Source organism: Limanda limanda, chromosome 14, assembly GCF_963576545.1.
Source record: "Limanda limanda chromosome 14, fLimLim1.1, whole genome shotgun sequence".
Taxonomy (NCBI): Eukaryota; Metazoa; Chordata; class Actinopteri; order Pleuronectiformes; family Pleuronectidae; genus Limanda; species Limanda limanda.
Genome location: NC_083649.1, coordinates 14,999,766 through 15,017,328, shown reverse-complemented (window position 1 = coordinate 15,017,328; position 17,563 = coordinate 14,999,766). Strand labels below are relative to the sequence as shown.

The following is a 17,563-nucleotide window of genomic DNA, read 5'->3' as shown; positions in this document are numbered from 1 at the left end:
TTCTTAATGCTGCACGGTCATTGATGACACCTCGCGAAACAGTGATAGTGCAAGAGAGAGATACAACCACAGACGTGCTGGGACGTGTCTGCAGTGCTGAAAGGGGAACTGACAGACAAAACAGGTGAGGAAGGGGAGCAGATGATCATTTGTAATTTTTTGCGAAAAGAAAAAAAGCAGCGTGTCGCACACTGTAATCGGACATCCAGGCAGCACACACGCAGCTCCCCTACACGTATTATCCGTAGAATCTGTGCCTGGCAAATGTGAACCAGATGTCAGGTGTGTTGGGACCCCCCCCCGACATCAACCTGGCAGAGGCAGGTCTCTGCCTGAATTATCTGGGTGGGGTCAGCGGTGCAGAGGGGACAACTTAGCTGCTCTCGCTCCACTTTTGCACGGGTCATCGCGAAGGACAAGATGCTCGCGCGGTAGAGGAGAAAAGAGTTGGCTACGAGCGGGAGGGCCGGGGGGGGGGGGGGGTAGGCGAGGAGCATGCATGGGCCAACCTCGGAGTTTCTTTGGACTCCATGGGACCAGTTTCTCTCGGCCGTGGCTGCAGGGCCTGGAAGGGCCACTGCTTATCTGATAGAGCCAGTAAGGGAACAGTTGCTTGCCTCAAAGCAATGGGAAATGCCTTGCTCACTCCCTCCCTCTCTCCTCCCTCCCTTCCTCCCTCTGTATTCTCTCACTTTTTCCCCTCTTGGTTTCTTCAGCAGTGCCTCTCTACCTTTCTCTCCCTTTTTTCTCCTCCCCCCTCTCTCTCTCTCTCCCTCTCTCTCTCCCTCTCCCTCTGCCCTGCTGTGAGTAGGTGGTTCCTTGCTGTACTTGATTGGTGTGAGTCTATATAGGAGGAGAGGCGCTCTAACAGGCTCAGAGTCTGGTGGTGCCCACTTGCCACACGTTCCCAGTAGGACTACCTGTGTATTTTTTTTTCTCTTCTGTCTTTTCGTGAGAGGATTTACTTTGTGCTGGCAGCAATGACGGAGACCAAGAGGAAAGATAGGAAAGGGAGAAAGAAGGGGGGTAAGAAAGGAAATAAGGAGAAGGAGGCTGATCCCACCAAAGGTAAATGTAACTTAAAGGGAGTTTTGGTGTAGCATTTTGTATGTTTAGGTATACATTTATGATTGTGTGTGTGTGTGTGTGTGTGTGAGAGAAAGAGAGAGAGAGAGAAAAAGAGAGGAAGAGAGACGTGGAGGGAAAACTGTGAGATTACGTTTGTGTTTCTGTATTACGGAAGTGTGGGACCAAGTAAGTATCCCCTTGGCTTGTCAAAGCTTGCCGCCAGGTTGTCACATGGATCGGTCTCCTAATGTGGACGGGCTGTAGAGGACATCTGGTTTTGGCAGCACTTTGGGATTGCAGGGAAGTCATATGATATAACCTGTGTTGAAAAATCAACTGAGGCTTCTTTAAAGCCGGCACCTCACAGAGCCAAAGCACAGTTGTATTATGACCCCTCTGAAGACAAATGACTGACTGTTAAGTGGTGCTTTGAAGGTTTTTGTTGATTTATCGCATGATCATGTCTGCACAGACGTTCCGGTACATGTCCCACGTTTGGGAAAGCAAGTTTTAGTGGTTTTAACATAAAGGTGATTGTTGGGGAAAGAGAATACAATATCTCATTATGTACCTTTTGACAGGGTTCATAATTCAACAGTTGAGTATCTGAATTCAGTGTCTGTGGTAAGTCATCAAACAGTTTCTGGGAGATACTTTAACATCGGAGGAGCATGGGAGCTGCTCGTCTTTCAGTCACTTACGTAGCAATGTGCTTGCTCAGTGGTGGATCCTACAAGCCACAGCATGTCACTGTAGTTTGACCTCAGGTCATGGGGAAGCCCAACCCCCATTTTAATGGCACTTTGAGGACAATACCATGTTAATCACTGGAGCTGCTATCCCTCACTCTGTGTTTGATCAGATACTGTATCTCACCCAGCATCTCTTTATGTGGGTAGCCATTTTGTACCTGCTGAAGTCACCAGTCAGCTTCCAGCAGATAACCCTCGAGACTGGGTTTGGCAAAGATATGTTTGGTAGAAGATGCTTTGCAGGCCTTGTATATAACAGCGTCTTTTTTCAGCGCACATGTGCTAATCTTGTTGTCTTTGGCGCTCATGTTTGTGGCTTTATTTCTTGTTTTATTACCCCGTGCAAAGTCAAATATATAAATAATTACTGATCCCCATTCCATGTTTGACTGTAATCTATAAACACGTAAGATAAACAGCTCCCCAAACCACACTGGACAAAGAGTAGTTGCAGAACTCTTTTTTGGCATCTTTGTTAATCAACATGCACATCTGCCGTAAACATAGAAAAGAAGTGTGTGTGAGTAATGACTATACTCCGGGTTTTTTACTCTGCTTCTCACAAAATGGCACAAGAGTCAATGAACTGTGCTTGCCTTGCCTAAGTATTGAATTTTATCAATAGCATTGTGTTTATTGATATTCATTGTGAGTGTCTTTGCTGCTGTTCCTTGTTAATACATGTGCCCGCTGACATGTATCATAAAATTTTGATTTGTGGTCATTACTTTCCTATTGACCTTCACTATTGATTCATCACAAAACTCGGTTAATAGGTAACCCGTGTGAGAGTATGAGTTTACCTGCTGTAAAATTAAGCTTTTAAAGTAGGTCAATATCAAGACATGCTCATGGGTGATGCTTGTTGTGTCTGGCACATGCACCATGTTAGGTGTGTTCAGGGCCGTAGGCCCAAAATGGGTCATCCAATACGGAACAGAGACAATGAATCTTTCATGCACTATTTCACTCTGATTGGCCTCTTTAATAAATGTTAGTTTCATTGATATAAGATTTTTATACTATTTATATAGATATATATTTATATTTTCTCCCTGTTTATCACACAAAACTATTACCTGACAGGTTGACGTAAAATAAACCATAATGACTTGAACATTAGGTTTGTTTTTATATGTTTGCTGGTTCCTGCACAATTGGTTTCAAGGCTGCCATAGCGGAACTGATTTTACATCTGTTCAAGCGACCTGTTATGATATGTAATTTGTAGGGCTGGGCAACGATTAAAAGTTCATCACGATTAATCGCATGATTTCCCTGATTAATCACGATTAATCGCATTTGTATATGCAAAATCCAATAAGGAATTAAAAAGTAGTGTATAGCGCATTTTTATTTTCAATGTTGTGCCATATGAACGAAAGTGCCATAACATTTGTTGTGCAAACACTTTTAACATCAGCATTTAATACAGTAGCAGTTAAATAAAATATTCAGTGTAAATCTCAATGTTATCAAAGCAAATACAAAATTAAAGCTCAATGCCACTGCCAGGGCATTAATGTTATCCTCTTCGTTATGAAAAATGTATACTCCTCCCTGCGTCTAACATAGTCTGCCGAAGCCTCGCTCCACTCGTTGTTTCGTTGAATGATTTGCTGATATCAACTGTGTGTTTTGCATTTAGGTGATATTTTAGACTGGAAGTACTCCGGTGATAAGAAAATTCACCTTGGCAGTGGTTACAAATTACTTTGGTTCTGTCGACTCCGCCGTCCGTACCCTTATCCATGGTTGTTTATCCGCCAATTATTTTCTTTTTTCCGGTTCCGCAGCAGTCAGCAACAGACTTTCACAAAATAAAAGCCTGACTTTCACAATAAAACAATAAATAATCAAACCTGATTTAATGCGAGATAAAATAATTGTCTGAGTTAAATAAGTGATGAGTTAACTCGATTTAACTAGATAACTTGCCCAGCCCTAGTAATTTGTTAAAGTTATGTTTTATTCCTAGATGCCCTCTAGTGGCCAAAGTAAATATGAGCATTGTTCACATGGGGACACGGTTCGGGTGGACGGATTTTGACAGAGAAGACAAACTATTAGGTCCTTTAACCTTAATGGATTACCCAATGTTAGCCATCATTACCCATCGTTAGCCATCTTTCGCAAAAACTCTAACTCAGCCACATGATAACAGTTGGAATCCTGATGGTGAAGCTACGGTGTTCTTGCCATTGCCGAGGCGCTATTTTAGCAGATGCTCCGATGGGTCATATCAGGGCAGTGTTCAAAATGGAGGATTTGCTGGATTTTGTATTTGAATGAGACTCATTCAGCACACATGGATGTGGTTGCTAATACTGCTGTCATAACAATGCATTCATTAGACTTAAAATGTTTGTCAAGCTGTCATTTCAGCTCTCAACTTTTTGGCACCAGTTTAATATTGTCTGTGTTGTAGATAATGCATTAAACAATGTGTCAGTGCATGTACGCATGTGCTCATGTGGAAGAGGTGTGTAAAATTATATTTGAATGAGCAATCCGTTGAGGCTGTTAAACTGTCAGTCAATCCTCACCTTCCTCACAGGAACAAGACGGTATTGTCTTCCTCCCTCGTTCCCAGAGAACTTAGTTCCGCACATTTATTTATGGAGATGACCTCAGAGCAGGTAATCCTCGGCTATAATTGTTCTGTCACTGTCTATGACGTCTTCAGCATTCGGACCAGAAAATGTGTCAAAATGTTGATTCAGGGTTTTACCCCTGCTGCAATGTTACATGATGATTTCCCTACACATCTCTTTTTTTGGAAGCTATGTGTATTGGTGCTGAAAGTTGACACTCTTCACGGAATGTTGCATGGCTTTTTTTAATGAAACAGACGCATGGTTAGACGGTGAGAACTCCTGCAAACCCTAACGTAGACATCAGGGCTAAAATCTTGGAAAGAAAAGACACTCGAGGGAGGGAAAAAAACTGTGCAACTTTGTGATCTTTCTTGTGATATAAGAAGAGGAGAGTAAAAAGGCTCCAGGCGTTTCATCAAAGCTGTCATCAGGACAATGTAATGCATGTAATCGTTTGTATCTCCCTTTTCAAGTAGCTGCTAGAAGTTGCTGTGGAGTCTGCCTGACCAAAGAAATAGGCTTTTGTTTGCATATTTCAAAAACTTTTACCATTGAGACAGAACACAACATGTTCCTCTCTGTTGGACTGGGTTTGCGTGCTCAGTGACGGTGGTAATAGTTAGTTACAGATGTAAAGAGCTGGCTCCTTCATTGTGTGCCAGATGCTTTTTCTTCATCATGACCCAACACCTACCACACCTTTGGAAATGAAGCGCTTCTTAATGTTTATCGAGACTGGTAGTCAGCGGAGGCGATGAAGACTCATTCAACCTTAGCCTCCAATCCAGGTGTGCTCTTTCTCCATGTCATTGCTCATACTAAATTGCTTTTTGGCATTGCTGCGACTGGCAACAACTCGTTATAGGAAAACTACTTCCCAAACCCAGCTAAAAGATCTTCACTCTAAAAAACCACAGACCTATACATACAGGTTTAGAATGCCTGTAAGACACAGAGACATTTTTTCATAGAAGCACACATTTTAGTTTTTACTCTACTGGCAGTGATGAAGTCTGAAATATAAACACACACCACAGAAATGTAAACAAACGTATTTTGCAGGTGGTTCTCAAAGAAAATGGAAATAAAATTTGACAAACTTTTAATTTGAAAGGAAACTGTAGGTTGGACTTTTAGAACTGCTGGTTAACCAAAGTTGTTCCATGTTAGTCAACCAGACATATAACTATATTGTCTTACTTTCTGGGGACAAAAGTAATCACAGGTAATGATAACGTTTTTATGTGTTTGAAGTGCTACAGTTGAAGTGTGAACTGAACAGCTCTAACTTGGTAGAAGGTGGGTTGTGTTGGTAGCGTGAGTACGAAGTGTAACATCCACGGTTCCCAACAAAGGCACTGGTTAGGTTTAGTTTTACATTTTTTCCATATGTATCTCCATATTCCCTTAACTGAGTGCTGTGAGAGCCCGTTCATAATCAGTAAATGTATTAATGCTGTAGTCACTAGAAAAGGGTGAACTATCTACGACTAGAATCATCATTTTTAATCAGGGAATCTTACCTTTCCTTTAAAACACATTTTCTATTTGCAAATTAGTTGTATATTAATGTGATTTCTAAGAGACAGGGTTATGGGAGCTCCTGTTTTAAACATAAGTTTGTTTTACTGTTACATTGCTGACAACTGTTCCGCACTTCTCTTCACTCTGTTTTTATTACATAATTACTTTTCTATACCGACACATTTTGCAAAAAATCCGATGTGTAACTTGGAGTCTTGTGTGTTTTCATTAGTGCGTGGTTACCCCGTCCCTCCGTTTCTCTTCCTCTCCCTCTCTCTCTCTCATGTTATTGCTTTTCCTTGTAAATTAGACTGGGTGTGCATAAATAACAGCATTATTGAGCAATATTCCCATTCCCTAATATAAATGTGTGTCAACCAATGTGAAGCCAAGGTTGGGAGGAAGTAAGATGAGAATGAACTATATCCATGTTTGTCTGAGCATCAGAAACGAAACAACATGGACACTCCGATGTAGACTTCTCTTTTCACAACTGTTAAAGCTTACTGCAGTATTTGATCAGGTCAACTCCTCAGACATATTTAGAAACATGCCCTTGGTTTAGTCAGTTTTCACATTTCCTGCACCAGCCTGTATTTTAACATTTCACTATTATTATCATTTCACTCAAAGATACCCAAATGACTTCTGTGTCAAATATTGTGTTGGAAGAACTTGTCTAACACAATCATTTCCCTTTGTCTGTCGTCACGCGGCTGCCAATGAGAGGCAAATGTCAAGGAAGCATTTGTTTATCCAGACATGGTTGGAAAAATTTAACACAGCAGTAACTCTGCTGTACAAAATACTGTGGAAATCGAGCCTGAACATGAACCCAATCAACAGGGATGCACTTACCTTCATAGGAGGTGACATTACTGCACAAAAGCATCTATCAGAAACTAGGTAGAGCAGCTTAGAAGTAATCTTGTATTATTTAATTATATTTTCCATTGAAAACTTTGACATTTTCTTATGTATCATCATAGTGCTGACTGTGAGCAAAGATATTCACACTTTACAGGACCATGTTCTCATCAAGCAGTTCCATCATCCAGACATTTCTCAATCACAGTGAGCTGCTGCATGACTCTGTTGCCTAAACTGTTGTCAGTAATCCAGTTTGACATTTGGTTGATCTGAAACCATCGGCCAAACATATAAAACAGACATGTTTTGTGTAAAAGCAATACAACTGCAGTTTTTTACTCTTAGAGCATCTTGAATATTTCAGGTCCACAACAAAAACAGTTTGCAAAAAGTACAAGATCGCTGACAATAAAACAACCACTTCCCTCACATACAGGAAAACCTGGTCTTTGGCCACAGCAGAAAAATATAACAACCGGGGCCAGTTGGCAAAAAGTTGGCACCAATATGTCAATGGCATCAAACTGTAAATGGAGGCTTGTTCTACTGCTTGTACAGTGAATATGTCACCCAGAGTACTCTCGTTTATAACAGCCTCAAGCCATTTCATTCTGAATTCACTGTCAAGGGAAATAGACATCTGTTTTTAAATACAGTACTTGTTGACATTCCTCCATCACTTCAGTGTCCTTCAAACCTTTACTGTCAGAGATGTAGTTCGAGCAGGCATATGTCATTTTACCCATAGGTGGCAGAAGGTGCTGTGGTGATTTTGTGCTTTTCATTGTACAGTAAAACAAATTTAAAGATAAAAAAAATGTTTTTCCAATTAACATCTATAGAAAACTATGAAGACTTCATCTGCTCAGAAACCAGGAACACTAAAGTGTCAGTAATGCATTGTGAAGTAATTAGAAATTAAAAGTGAGAAAATCCTAAATCAACATACAGTAATTGTACTCAAATGTCATACAAATATAAAAAAAATACACTTGTTGGTTGACTGGGTCAGAGTAGCAGGAATGATGAAAGTTTGACATGCATTGTCAGACAGAGAAATATGAATTTATTTGTAATTTGAAAAGTAACAATTAATTTAAAAGTAACAGGAGCCTGTCTATTGAGTTCAGTCAGAGAGAAGCGGTGCAATTTGAGTCATATATAAACAATGTACCAGATGATTATGCGGTGGAAGTGTATTGGTTCTGGTGGGAGGCTGTTGAAATGATCTCTCCGAACAGATGTTGTGTTACAGTGACTAGTGTGCGGGGCCTTAAGACCATTCCCACATGCAAAAGCCATTTCTCGAGCTGTCTCACCATGTAATTTGTCTTTTGACAACGTGCAGTGAAGTGACATAACACCAGAGTAATCAGGGATACTTTGTCTAGAAGGGGAAACACAAAGGCATGCCTCGGATTCCTTCTCTAAGCTCCTGGAAGTAAAACAGAAATGTTAACTCAATAATACGAGCGGCGGATTGTTAATTCATCAAATTGCTTTTGTTTTTGAAGCTCTTTTTCGGGGCCGGGGTTTCCAACTGTTACCCAAGGCATGAGCTGTTGACACGCCGGATGGGCTTCTATTCTCAAATTTGGTTTTTATAGTCCATGTCTGCAGCTGCCCCTCCGCTTCAAACTGAGAGAATCAGGCTGTTGTTGAGGCGGGGGTTTATCATCGCTGCCTGACACTTCTTTCCACTGCTGCAATGGAAAATGAGATAGCCATTTGTCTCGAAGAAATTGTTTTATTTCCATTGATAGTGGCTCTGCTTTCTTGTTGGAAAACCTGAATTGCAAATAAGTGGAATTACAGTTGACAGGATTTTTACTGTAGTTGAGTCATGACCATGATGCTCATCTGTCATTTCAGACATGAGGAACGAGTATATCACCGCCCAGGCTCTTAGTCTTCTGTGGCATCTACAAGTTAATATAAACCTTTAACCCACTTGTTTGCTTCATTTACTTTGTGGTACTCATTTAAAAAAAAGACTACTGAAGTTGTCCAGACATTATTCACCTTGAATACGAAGACTAATCGGTGCGCGGTGTGATATTTAACATCTGCATCACACGGCCTTGATGGACTCCTGTGTCTTCATTAGGACTGTATCCTGTAGATGGAGCAGACCCAGTACACATCTGGCCCACTGGGCTGATGAGAAGTGCAGACACGGGTTCCTGTAACTTTTCCAGGCAAAGACAAGGCTTGTTTAATTTGCTTGGCAGGGACTGACCCGTGTCCAGGCGAACTATTAAACATTTGTCTTAATGTTGCAGCCTCATTCCTGCAGTTCTCTTGACTATGACTGACAAGGCTTTCCTCGGGGCAGTGTGCTGAGGCCAGTCTGGCAGAGCTTAAAGTGGGCATGGTGATGGTGTACAGTAGTTCACTTGTGCAGGCTGTGGGACCTTGGACTCGTACAGGCTGCTCTGCTCTGCGGGTTTTGTAAGTCATCCGATACAGCAGTAAAAAAAATCAAATAATAATCAGTTCTGCTAATTACATTCAAAGAAAAGTTTCTTTATCAAATTACAGTTTATGAAAACATGCGATGAAACTAACATGACAGGGTGTCGTCACCAAACCCTGAGTCATTTCCGACAGTACCACTGATGCAGTGATACAGATGTGTATTATTATTAACCAGTGTAACGTGAAACTACAGGGATCATGTGATGGTAGACCATAGGGCATTGTGCAATCCGATCCTCATTTAAGATCAAGTCCCATAAAGAAGATTATATTTGCTAAACAACAGAAAGTGTTTAATGAAGAACATCTGGAACATCAGGGAACTTCTTACATGGTCTTGTTGGAGGCTATAAACCTTCACTACTTGCAGAGTCTTTTCTAAATGGGAATATACCATTATTTTCAGCCTTTATAATGTTTAGATTTTAATGTAAATTGTTAAATCTGAACATTATATATGTTAAACAACAGAGAGTGTTTAATGAGGAACATCTGGAACATCAGGAAACGTCTTACAAGGTTTTGTTGGAGGCCAATGATAAACCCACCCTACTTGCAGAGTTGCTTCTAATGGGAATATACTTTTTTTTTTCATAGTAAACCCTTTCAGGATGGTTAAATCTGAACATTATATTTGCTAAACAACAGAGAGTGTTTAATGAAGAACATCTGGAACATCAGGAGACTTCTCACATGGTCTTGTTAGAGGCTATTGATAAACACACACCACCTGTAGAGGGGATTTTGTATGGCTCCTAAACTATAGTATATTTTCAGCCTATATAATACTTTAAATGTCAATGTCTGGAAACCCTTTGGAGGCAGTATTGCAGCACAAAGATCCGTCTTGAAAAAGTAGCTAATAAAAGCCACCAAGTTCCATGGTGCAGCGACACATCCGCCCTGTGTCTTTATTTTCCAAAAGCCACGAATATCATCACTCACATTTTCCAACAGGAAGCCGCACTCGCAGATAAAAGTCCACTGTACCCCTCGCTCGGAAATAATTTTAGTAACAAATAGCTGCGATTGAACTAAAAATACTTGTTTTTCCACTGATCTGAGTCTCGTTTATGAGCTATTTTAAATGTGACATTTCGCAGTCTTTGATTCCAGTGGAAATCAGCTCAAAGTGTTCGTCAAACAGTGCTGCTCAGTATCCTGGAATCATCGCGCCTGCTTTGAATGAGACCGGCCTTTGTATTTCCAAATTTGTCATTGGTGCCTTTTTTTAAATGAACTCAAATTGATGCTGCTTAAGTCGAAGACTGTCATTACTAAAGTGGGCAAAAATATCAGTAAACATCAATATAGCTGTGATGGGCTCTTTGACTTTACTTCACAAATCAAGCTAATTATTACAATATGTATTTCTAAATTAAAACAGACAAAAATGGATGTACACTGGTCCAAAGAGATCTATGGTTGGCACACGCAGCTGTGACCTCTGGCTCCTGTCGGGAGTATCAGTGCTAAATGTGACCAGAGGAGGCAGAGCAGTGTTTCACTGTCTGTTCAGACGAGAGGAAGCAGCGTGAGACGCAAGAGACAGAGCTCTGCTGAAGACGGAGCTCTTTAATGTTCACACCTGCAGGACACGCAGGGCTGAACCACAGCCTGCTGTTTGTACATGAACTCCTGGATGTGGTTGAGGATCAGAAATCCACTTTAATAGCACTTCGAGGCGTGCAGAGCAATAAAGGTCCGTTACGAAACCACATTTCAATTCACTAGATCCAGATTGCTATCTGGATCTGCACCAAACTACACACACTCATAAATATCATTCCCCATGAAATTCTGAGAAATCAACAAAGAAGTTGAAAAAAAAAAACATGTTAGAGAAAGTGGTAAAAAGAAATCCTGGATGTGCCCCCATGATCCAGATCTGCACCAGTGGTTTCTGCTGACTGACAAACAAGCTCAGGCACTCAGGCCAAACAGTCACATCAAATCCAATGAAGCCGCACCAAACTGCACACTCTCATTGTCATCAGTTCCCTAAATGGGTCAGATGTTTTTTTTCATCAAGATCCAAGCCTTGTTCCCTGGATAATCAATCTCGCAATGTTTAAGAAAGTTAAAAAAAAAATCCTGGATCGGCACCAAAACGTAGTGAGTTCTTCCCTGAGGCACACCACGTCCCTCCATTAAGTTCCGTGGAAATCGGTTCACTTGTTTTTGCATCATCTTGCAATCAAACAAACTCGACATCACACTGTCATTTGCTCACTTGAAGCGGGAAAATGTTAAAACTACACAGACGGGGAAAAGTGTTGCATCATTGGGGGTTTTCTCTCTGTGCAGACATGTCTTCTTTATCAGGTCAGTGAAGTAGGACATTCTTTAAAGAAAAGCACATCGGGGGATAATTTTGGTGAAGCCTTTGTTTGGATGTTTAATTGAAGTCATTACCTATGTACAGTGAACTTCAGTGTGCCTGTCGTACCATGTTTGCTTTGATTGTGCCGTCGTACTCCAGAGGTGATGCACAACAAACAGCTGTAATTTGTAGGGGCTGCTCAGGTCAGCCTAGGCATGAAATTGTAAATGTCGGAGAGGGTGTCAGTGTGTGTTTGTGTGTACAAGGGGGGGGGGGCTGCATATTGGCCAGCCCCCGGTTGACCCTTGTTCACCTCGTCTCGCTCCGCCTCGCATGAGTCTTCTCCTAAACATGTGTGCAGCTGTCAGCTGGAGAGTATTGGTGAGTGAGTCTGTTGTATGTATGTGTACGTGTGTGTTTGGACAAAGATCACTTTTTTTTTTGGTTTCAGTGTTTTTCTTTTCCCCCAGAGGACAAAAAGTTATCACCAAGACGATGATTATTTGTCTTAAACATAACATATAACAAACAACTGAGTATAAAATATGCACGTAGTCTTTAGAATATTAAAATTGTTTATATATTTAGAATTTGTAAGGTAAGTTAGTATTATTTATTAATGAAGTACATTTCACACACAGAGGTAGATGCTAGGAGCTTGACAGAGACATTAAAAACAAAATAGAGAAATTAATAGAAATGTACTTAAAATGAGAAAGTACAGTTTAAAGCAAATTTCAATAAAATGAAAGAGGTTAAAAAGTAGAATAAATAAGAAAAATTGCTTTAAAAAAAAAAATGCTTAAAATTGTATTAGAATTTAAGTGGTTTCCAGTATTGCTTAGGTACTGCTGGAGATTAAATAATTGTGATGAAAGCTTTTTCTTACTAATCTTGGTGATCTTGCTGTGATGTTAAATATTACTTCAGGTGTTTTATTGCAGCAAAGCCACAGTGAAATTTGTCCTGTCTATTAGTCGGAGGCAAAGTTGTTCACGTCTCTAGTGACAACATCTGGCGGTCGCATGAGAGAGCTGTTGGCTCGGTCCACAGAGATGATGACTGGCTCAATCGCTTTTTCTCACGCTTTCTCCTAAAACACGCAATTATATATCGCGGACCGAACTACAATCAAGTTTGTGTCTGTTGTGATTAATAACCTCGAGTCTTTTTTCCTTTCTCTCTCTGTCTTTTTCAGTTGCGGCTCCCAAGTTAAAACCGATGAGGAATCCAATAATAGTGGACGAGGGGAAACGGCTCACAGTAAAGTGTGAGGCCACAGGGAATCCTCTCCCCACCTACAGATGGTTCAAAGATGGCAACGAGCTGAAGAAAAACAAAAAAGTCAAAATAAGGAACACCCCGTGAGTACAAATCACCCGTGTCCTGTAAACATTGCACGGGCTGTGTGAGATGAAAAGAAAGTGAGAAAGCTGCCGTTTGAAAGTCATTAAAAAGACCTCATAAATACAGAAAAGAAATTAGACTATCAACAGGCTTACGTGGATGTGTTATCTGAGCTGGATACAAGACTTTCCTTTGGATAAAAAAGAAAAACATCCCTGACAATATATGACAAAGTAAATGGGATATTTACACTTAAACATGAATAACACAGAGAGTTATAATGGACCATGTTGCAGTTTCTCCGGTCAAAAGTTTTACTGACATCTCCTACATGAGTATTTTGGGGGGAAATGCTTTTTGGGTTGCACGGTATTTTAGTTGCAGTGCCAAAGTTGGTAAAAGGGAAATATTGGCAGCATTGTGAGTGGTGCCAAAGTATCCAGCCAATTAATGCATCCATGGTCCGCTCTCTCTCAGTCAGGACGGCTAATCATTATATAATAGAGGCAACTTATCATCACGCCTTTATCCTGTAACAATCCTTAGACCACAGTGCAGCCAGTGGAACCTCTTTGATGATTCACTGTGTAGATGCCACTCTTGTGGTCCTCTGCTCTGTTTGTGTAAGATGTTTTTCTCTTTCACGTTTGACGTCAGATGAAGTTATTATACATGTATGGAAGCGGAGCGGTTGTGCCACTCTGCTGCTCGCCCTGTGCCCTGCCTATCCCCTGTCCCCTGTGTTTCCACTTGTTGCGTTTCCATGCTGTTTCCTCCATGCCCCCGATTCCCCTGACTCAGCTGTGCGAGTGTTTTCTCCCACAGGAAAAACTCCAGAGTCCAGATCAGCAAAGCTCAACTGGAGGATTCTGGGAATTACACATGTGTGGTGGAGAACCCGCTGGGAAAGGAGAACTCCACTGGCACCGTAAACGTCCAAAGCAGTGAGTACCGATCTCCTAAGCAACAAGTGAAGTGGCGCAGATGTACTGGCATTGTTGTTGCTGTTGTGACTGTTCTCTTGCCAATTGAGAGATCCAGAGGAGCCATCGCAAACAGGCATGTAACTATGGTAACAGGCATGAAGAACAACTGTCCACACATGTGCCTCCGGGCCCATTAATCAGTGGAACCGAGCATCGTGCTCAGGAGTGGAGTGGAATTGACGTGCTATGTGTGGTGTGACCTCTTGGTCTTTCAGTCACTGCAGTTTGCTGGAAGGGTCAAAATCCTGCTCCTCTGTCACTGGCACACAACAAACGCAGCAGACTACACAGTATAATTCTAAAACATAGCTCGACAGAATACGAAAGTTGCAATAAAGAAATCGTCAGCGTGTGTGATAGAATCAAACACACTCCCTCAGTATAGCAGTGTGTGTGAGTTGTGCAGAGCGCCGCAGCAGATGAAAGACTTTTGATAACAGCTGTCTCCATTTGGTGAGGTGGTGAGTTTGTGTTTGTTCCAACCAGTGTGTGTGTGTGTGTGTGCTGCTGTGGGTAGCTTGTTGTCTGAGTGGATGGAGCCGCTGTAAGAAGAAAAAAAGATATAAGAGCCTTGCACAGCTGGAACATTTAAGGAAGGACCTGATGTCATCTGGTGCCGGACAGTCACAGAACCGTACGGCCGGTTGTCTGGCGCACATGAGTCAGGAGAAGTGCTCGATGTGCTCGAGGAGCTGCAGCTTCCTGTCGGCACGTTGGGTTCACCTGGCTCCTCTCACTGAAGACTGCTGAACAATGTCTCAAGATGTTGATACGAGCTTGTGGCGTTGGACAGATTCGTAAATTGATATTTTAAACACGTATACAGTTATATAGAACAAACAGCCGCTTAAGTTCATCCATTCTCTAAGTTTTCATCAACTACCTCCGTTAGTCTTCTCCATGGTCTTTGTCGATATCTCCAACTCCGACATTTTCTATTGACCACCACCTTTCGCTTTAACTGTAAGTATTAGTTAATTGCACACAAATCGGGCCAAGGCCTCAACCCACAGAGGCCGGGGTTCGATCTTACCTGTGGCCCTGGATGAATGTCCCTCCCATTCTCTCCTTATCCCTCTTTCCCAGCCTTACTCTTTCCTATCCTTTTAAGGTGATAAAAAGCCCCAAAAAAATAAATAAAAACTCATCTTGGCCCTTTTTTGACCGTGTCACAGTAAGGTGTGCTGAGCTGCATCTTTTTTTTCATGGAACAAAGGTAACAATGATGATAAACAGCATTTGTCTATACATTCACCATACTGCATCGCTTTTGGAGAATCGATGAGTTGAGAAAATAATGATGCACCAAGGGAGGTTCCTCTTATCACACCACGGAGGAGATACTCTCATTCTCATCGCTGACCTTGACAACAGGCGGATTCTTTATTTTTATTTTTTGTAAACATCCTCACACTGGCATGAGAGGTGTAGCTGTCGGGGGGGGGGGGGGGGGAAGGGAGGGACTGGAGTTTAGCCATCACTCAGTGTCCTTGTATTAACATTCAGGCACAGTAATCACTCCCCCTCCTCGCTTTACATTTTGTCAGGGCCACCTTTTAGAGCAATTGTTTACTGTTAACACACCTCAGCTGCATGGGCTGCATTGTTTGAGTATAGCGGCTGTTTTCATATAAAGAAAGAACCCATTGTGCTCAAAAAGGCGGAGATTCCTCCAGCTTGAACGTTTGATTTCCACCAAAAATATTGTAAAATGAAGAAGTCATCCATCTTGCAATTTAAATGGGGCTGCACATTTCCTCTATTTTTATTTTCCCGTCATGTAAAAAGCTTCAGCGGGGTTTTATAGCCAGATCGTGTGACTTATACTCTACGCTTGTTATGACACTTGGCTTCATTCCATTGCCGTGATATATTTTCTTTTACTCACAGGCGTGTAATATTCGAAAATAGGAAGTGACTCAAGATTACAAGTCACACATGCAGGGCTCACGTTTATGAAATATTTATTTGAGTGACAGTTATCACTGACTCACAATCGTGTATTATGACAATTAAATAAAAAAAAGGTTAAATCGTGCTATGCGCCCAGCAAAGGTCGGGGGAATCCCTGCTGGTAGCACCTGTTTGCCTGCGTGTTTAATGAAGGCTTATGAACTGCAGTGGCCCATGAAACTCTAGAATATGATCCTGGCAGGCAAACGTGCTGGTAATACAGCAATATCAAAGCAAATCTAATATTACAAAGCAATGAACAAGTGGGCCATGATGCACAGTAGCCATGATGGATAGAAGTTCCCTGTGCATGGATACAGAACACGAGTGTGCTGTGTTTCCATTCACACTCTTTAGGATGAGGAAAACGTGATATCACTGCATCTGCTGCAACATGTGGGTTGTGAAGCCAAAGAGCATGTGTATACTTTTCTCACTCACATTTGCCTATTTTTGTGTGTGAATGTGTGTGTGTGTGTGTGTCTGCAGGAAGCATCCCTGTGTGTTCTTTGTGCGACTGTCTGTCAGCACTGACATTCGCTCAAATCACTCCTGGATATTCCAACAATGGCATCATTGTATGTCCTATAATGTGCAGTGATCGCTAGATGTCTGTCTCTTGTGTGTTTGTGCTTGTGTGTGTGTGTGTGTGTCTGTGTGTGTTTGTTCACCGTTCAATAAAAAAGTCCCATTGTGTTACAGCAGCACGCCTAGTTCCGTCATGCTTCAGGGGAGAAGGCAAGACAGGGCGAATCGGGGGAGGTATGTCCGTGGGCAGGGGGAGGGCTCCGCTGGAACTACACACGTCAATAAAGGGGAAATGGCAGCAAATTGTGCACATTGCTGTGATCATCATGTGCTGATGAATGGCTGGTATGGACAGATGCTGGACAGTGAATGACTGAGACAATAATGGGATTTCCTCAGGTTGGATTTCAATAAACAAACATGTGTTGCTTTGCCTGATTTCAATGCGGAGGACCTGTAATTTGCCTAGAACGAGAGCTGCCTCTCCTCCTGAAAGTCTTGAGAGAAACGGCTATTGTGTTAAAGGGCTGCAGTGGAGTACGCTCGCCTGCTGCAGTATGTTGCCGAAGCAGCATGTAGCCGCAGTATTATCTGTGTATGTGTGCCTTCTAGGGAAAGAGAGCGAGGGGAGGGGTGCAGATGTAGATGGACAGAGAAGAGCAAAAAAAAAAAGAAAAAGAAGAGAGCGTCCATAAAGGAGGAGGGGGGGGGGGGGTACAAAACGAGGGGGAATTCATGACAGAAAGCAGACAGGGTAGAGAGCGAGAAGGGAGGGATGAGAGGAAGACTGTGTGGAAGAGAGGGAGAAAAGTACGAAGAGGAGGAAGACGAGAGCCCGCTGTGTTGCAGGAGGAGACTTTCACACCCATTTTAGAATGCAGTTAGTGCTTTGTCTGAGGCAGCATCCCACTGTATCTGATGTCCACTGTCAGGTGTGAGGTGCACAGCTTTTCTCCACCTGTGCTGTAACCTCTCACAGTATCTGCTTGTGCTTTATCAATGTGAGGATGCCCTCGTAAGAGATATCGGACCTGGACAGAGAAAGCGAACGATCAGAGACGATCAGATATGAAAACAGCAGCTCGGCACGGCGGCATTCCTCCTGACCCTCTCGGTGAGGTACAGTGTAGCACATGG

The 17,563-nt window shown here is 42.1% G+C and overlaps 1 protein-coding gene across 1 annotated transcript in view; it reads left to right on the top strand.

Annotated features, from left to right (window-relative positions):
- Positions 1 to 851: 851 nt before the first annotated feature.
- Positions 852 to 17,563, top strand: part of nrg2a (neuregulin 2a) — a 48,227-nt gene continuing 31,515 nt past the window's right edge. Inside the window, exons 1-3 of the mRNA XM_061085849.1 lie at positions 852 to 1,068; positions 12,811 to 12,976; positions 13,785 to 13,903. Of these exons, the coding sequence (XP_060941832.1) occupies positions 981 to 1,068; positions 12,811 to 12,976; positions 13,785 to 13,903 (373 nt within the window). The 5' untranslated portion in view covers positions 852 to 980. The remainder of the gene's footprint in view (positions 1,069 to 12,810; positions 12,977 to 13,784; positions 13,904 to 17,563) is intronic.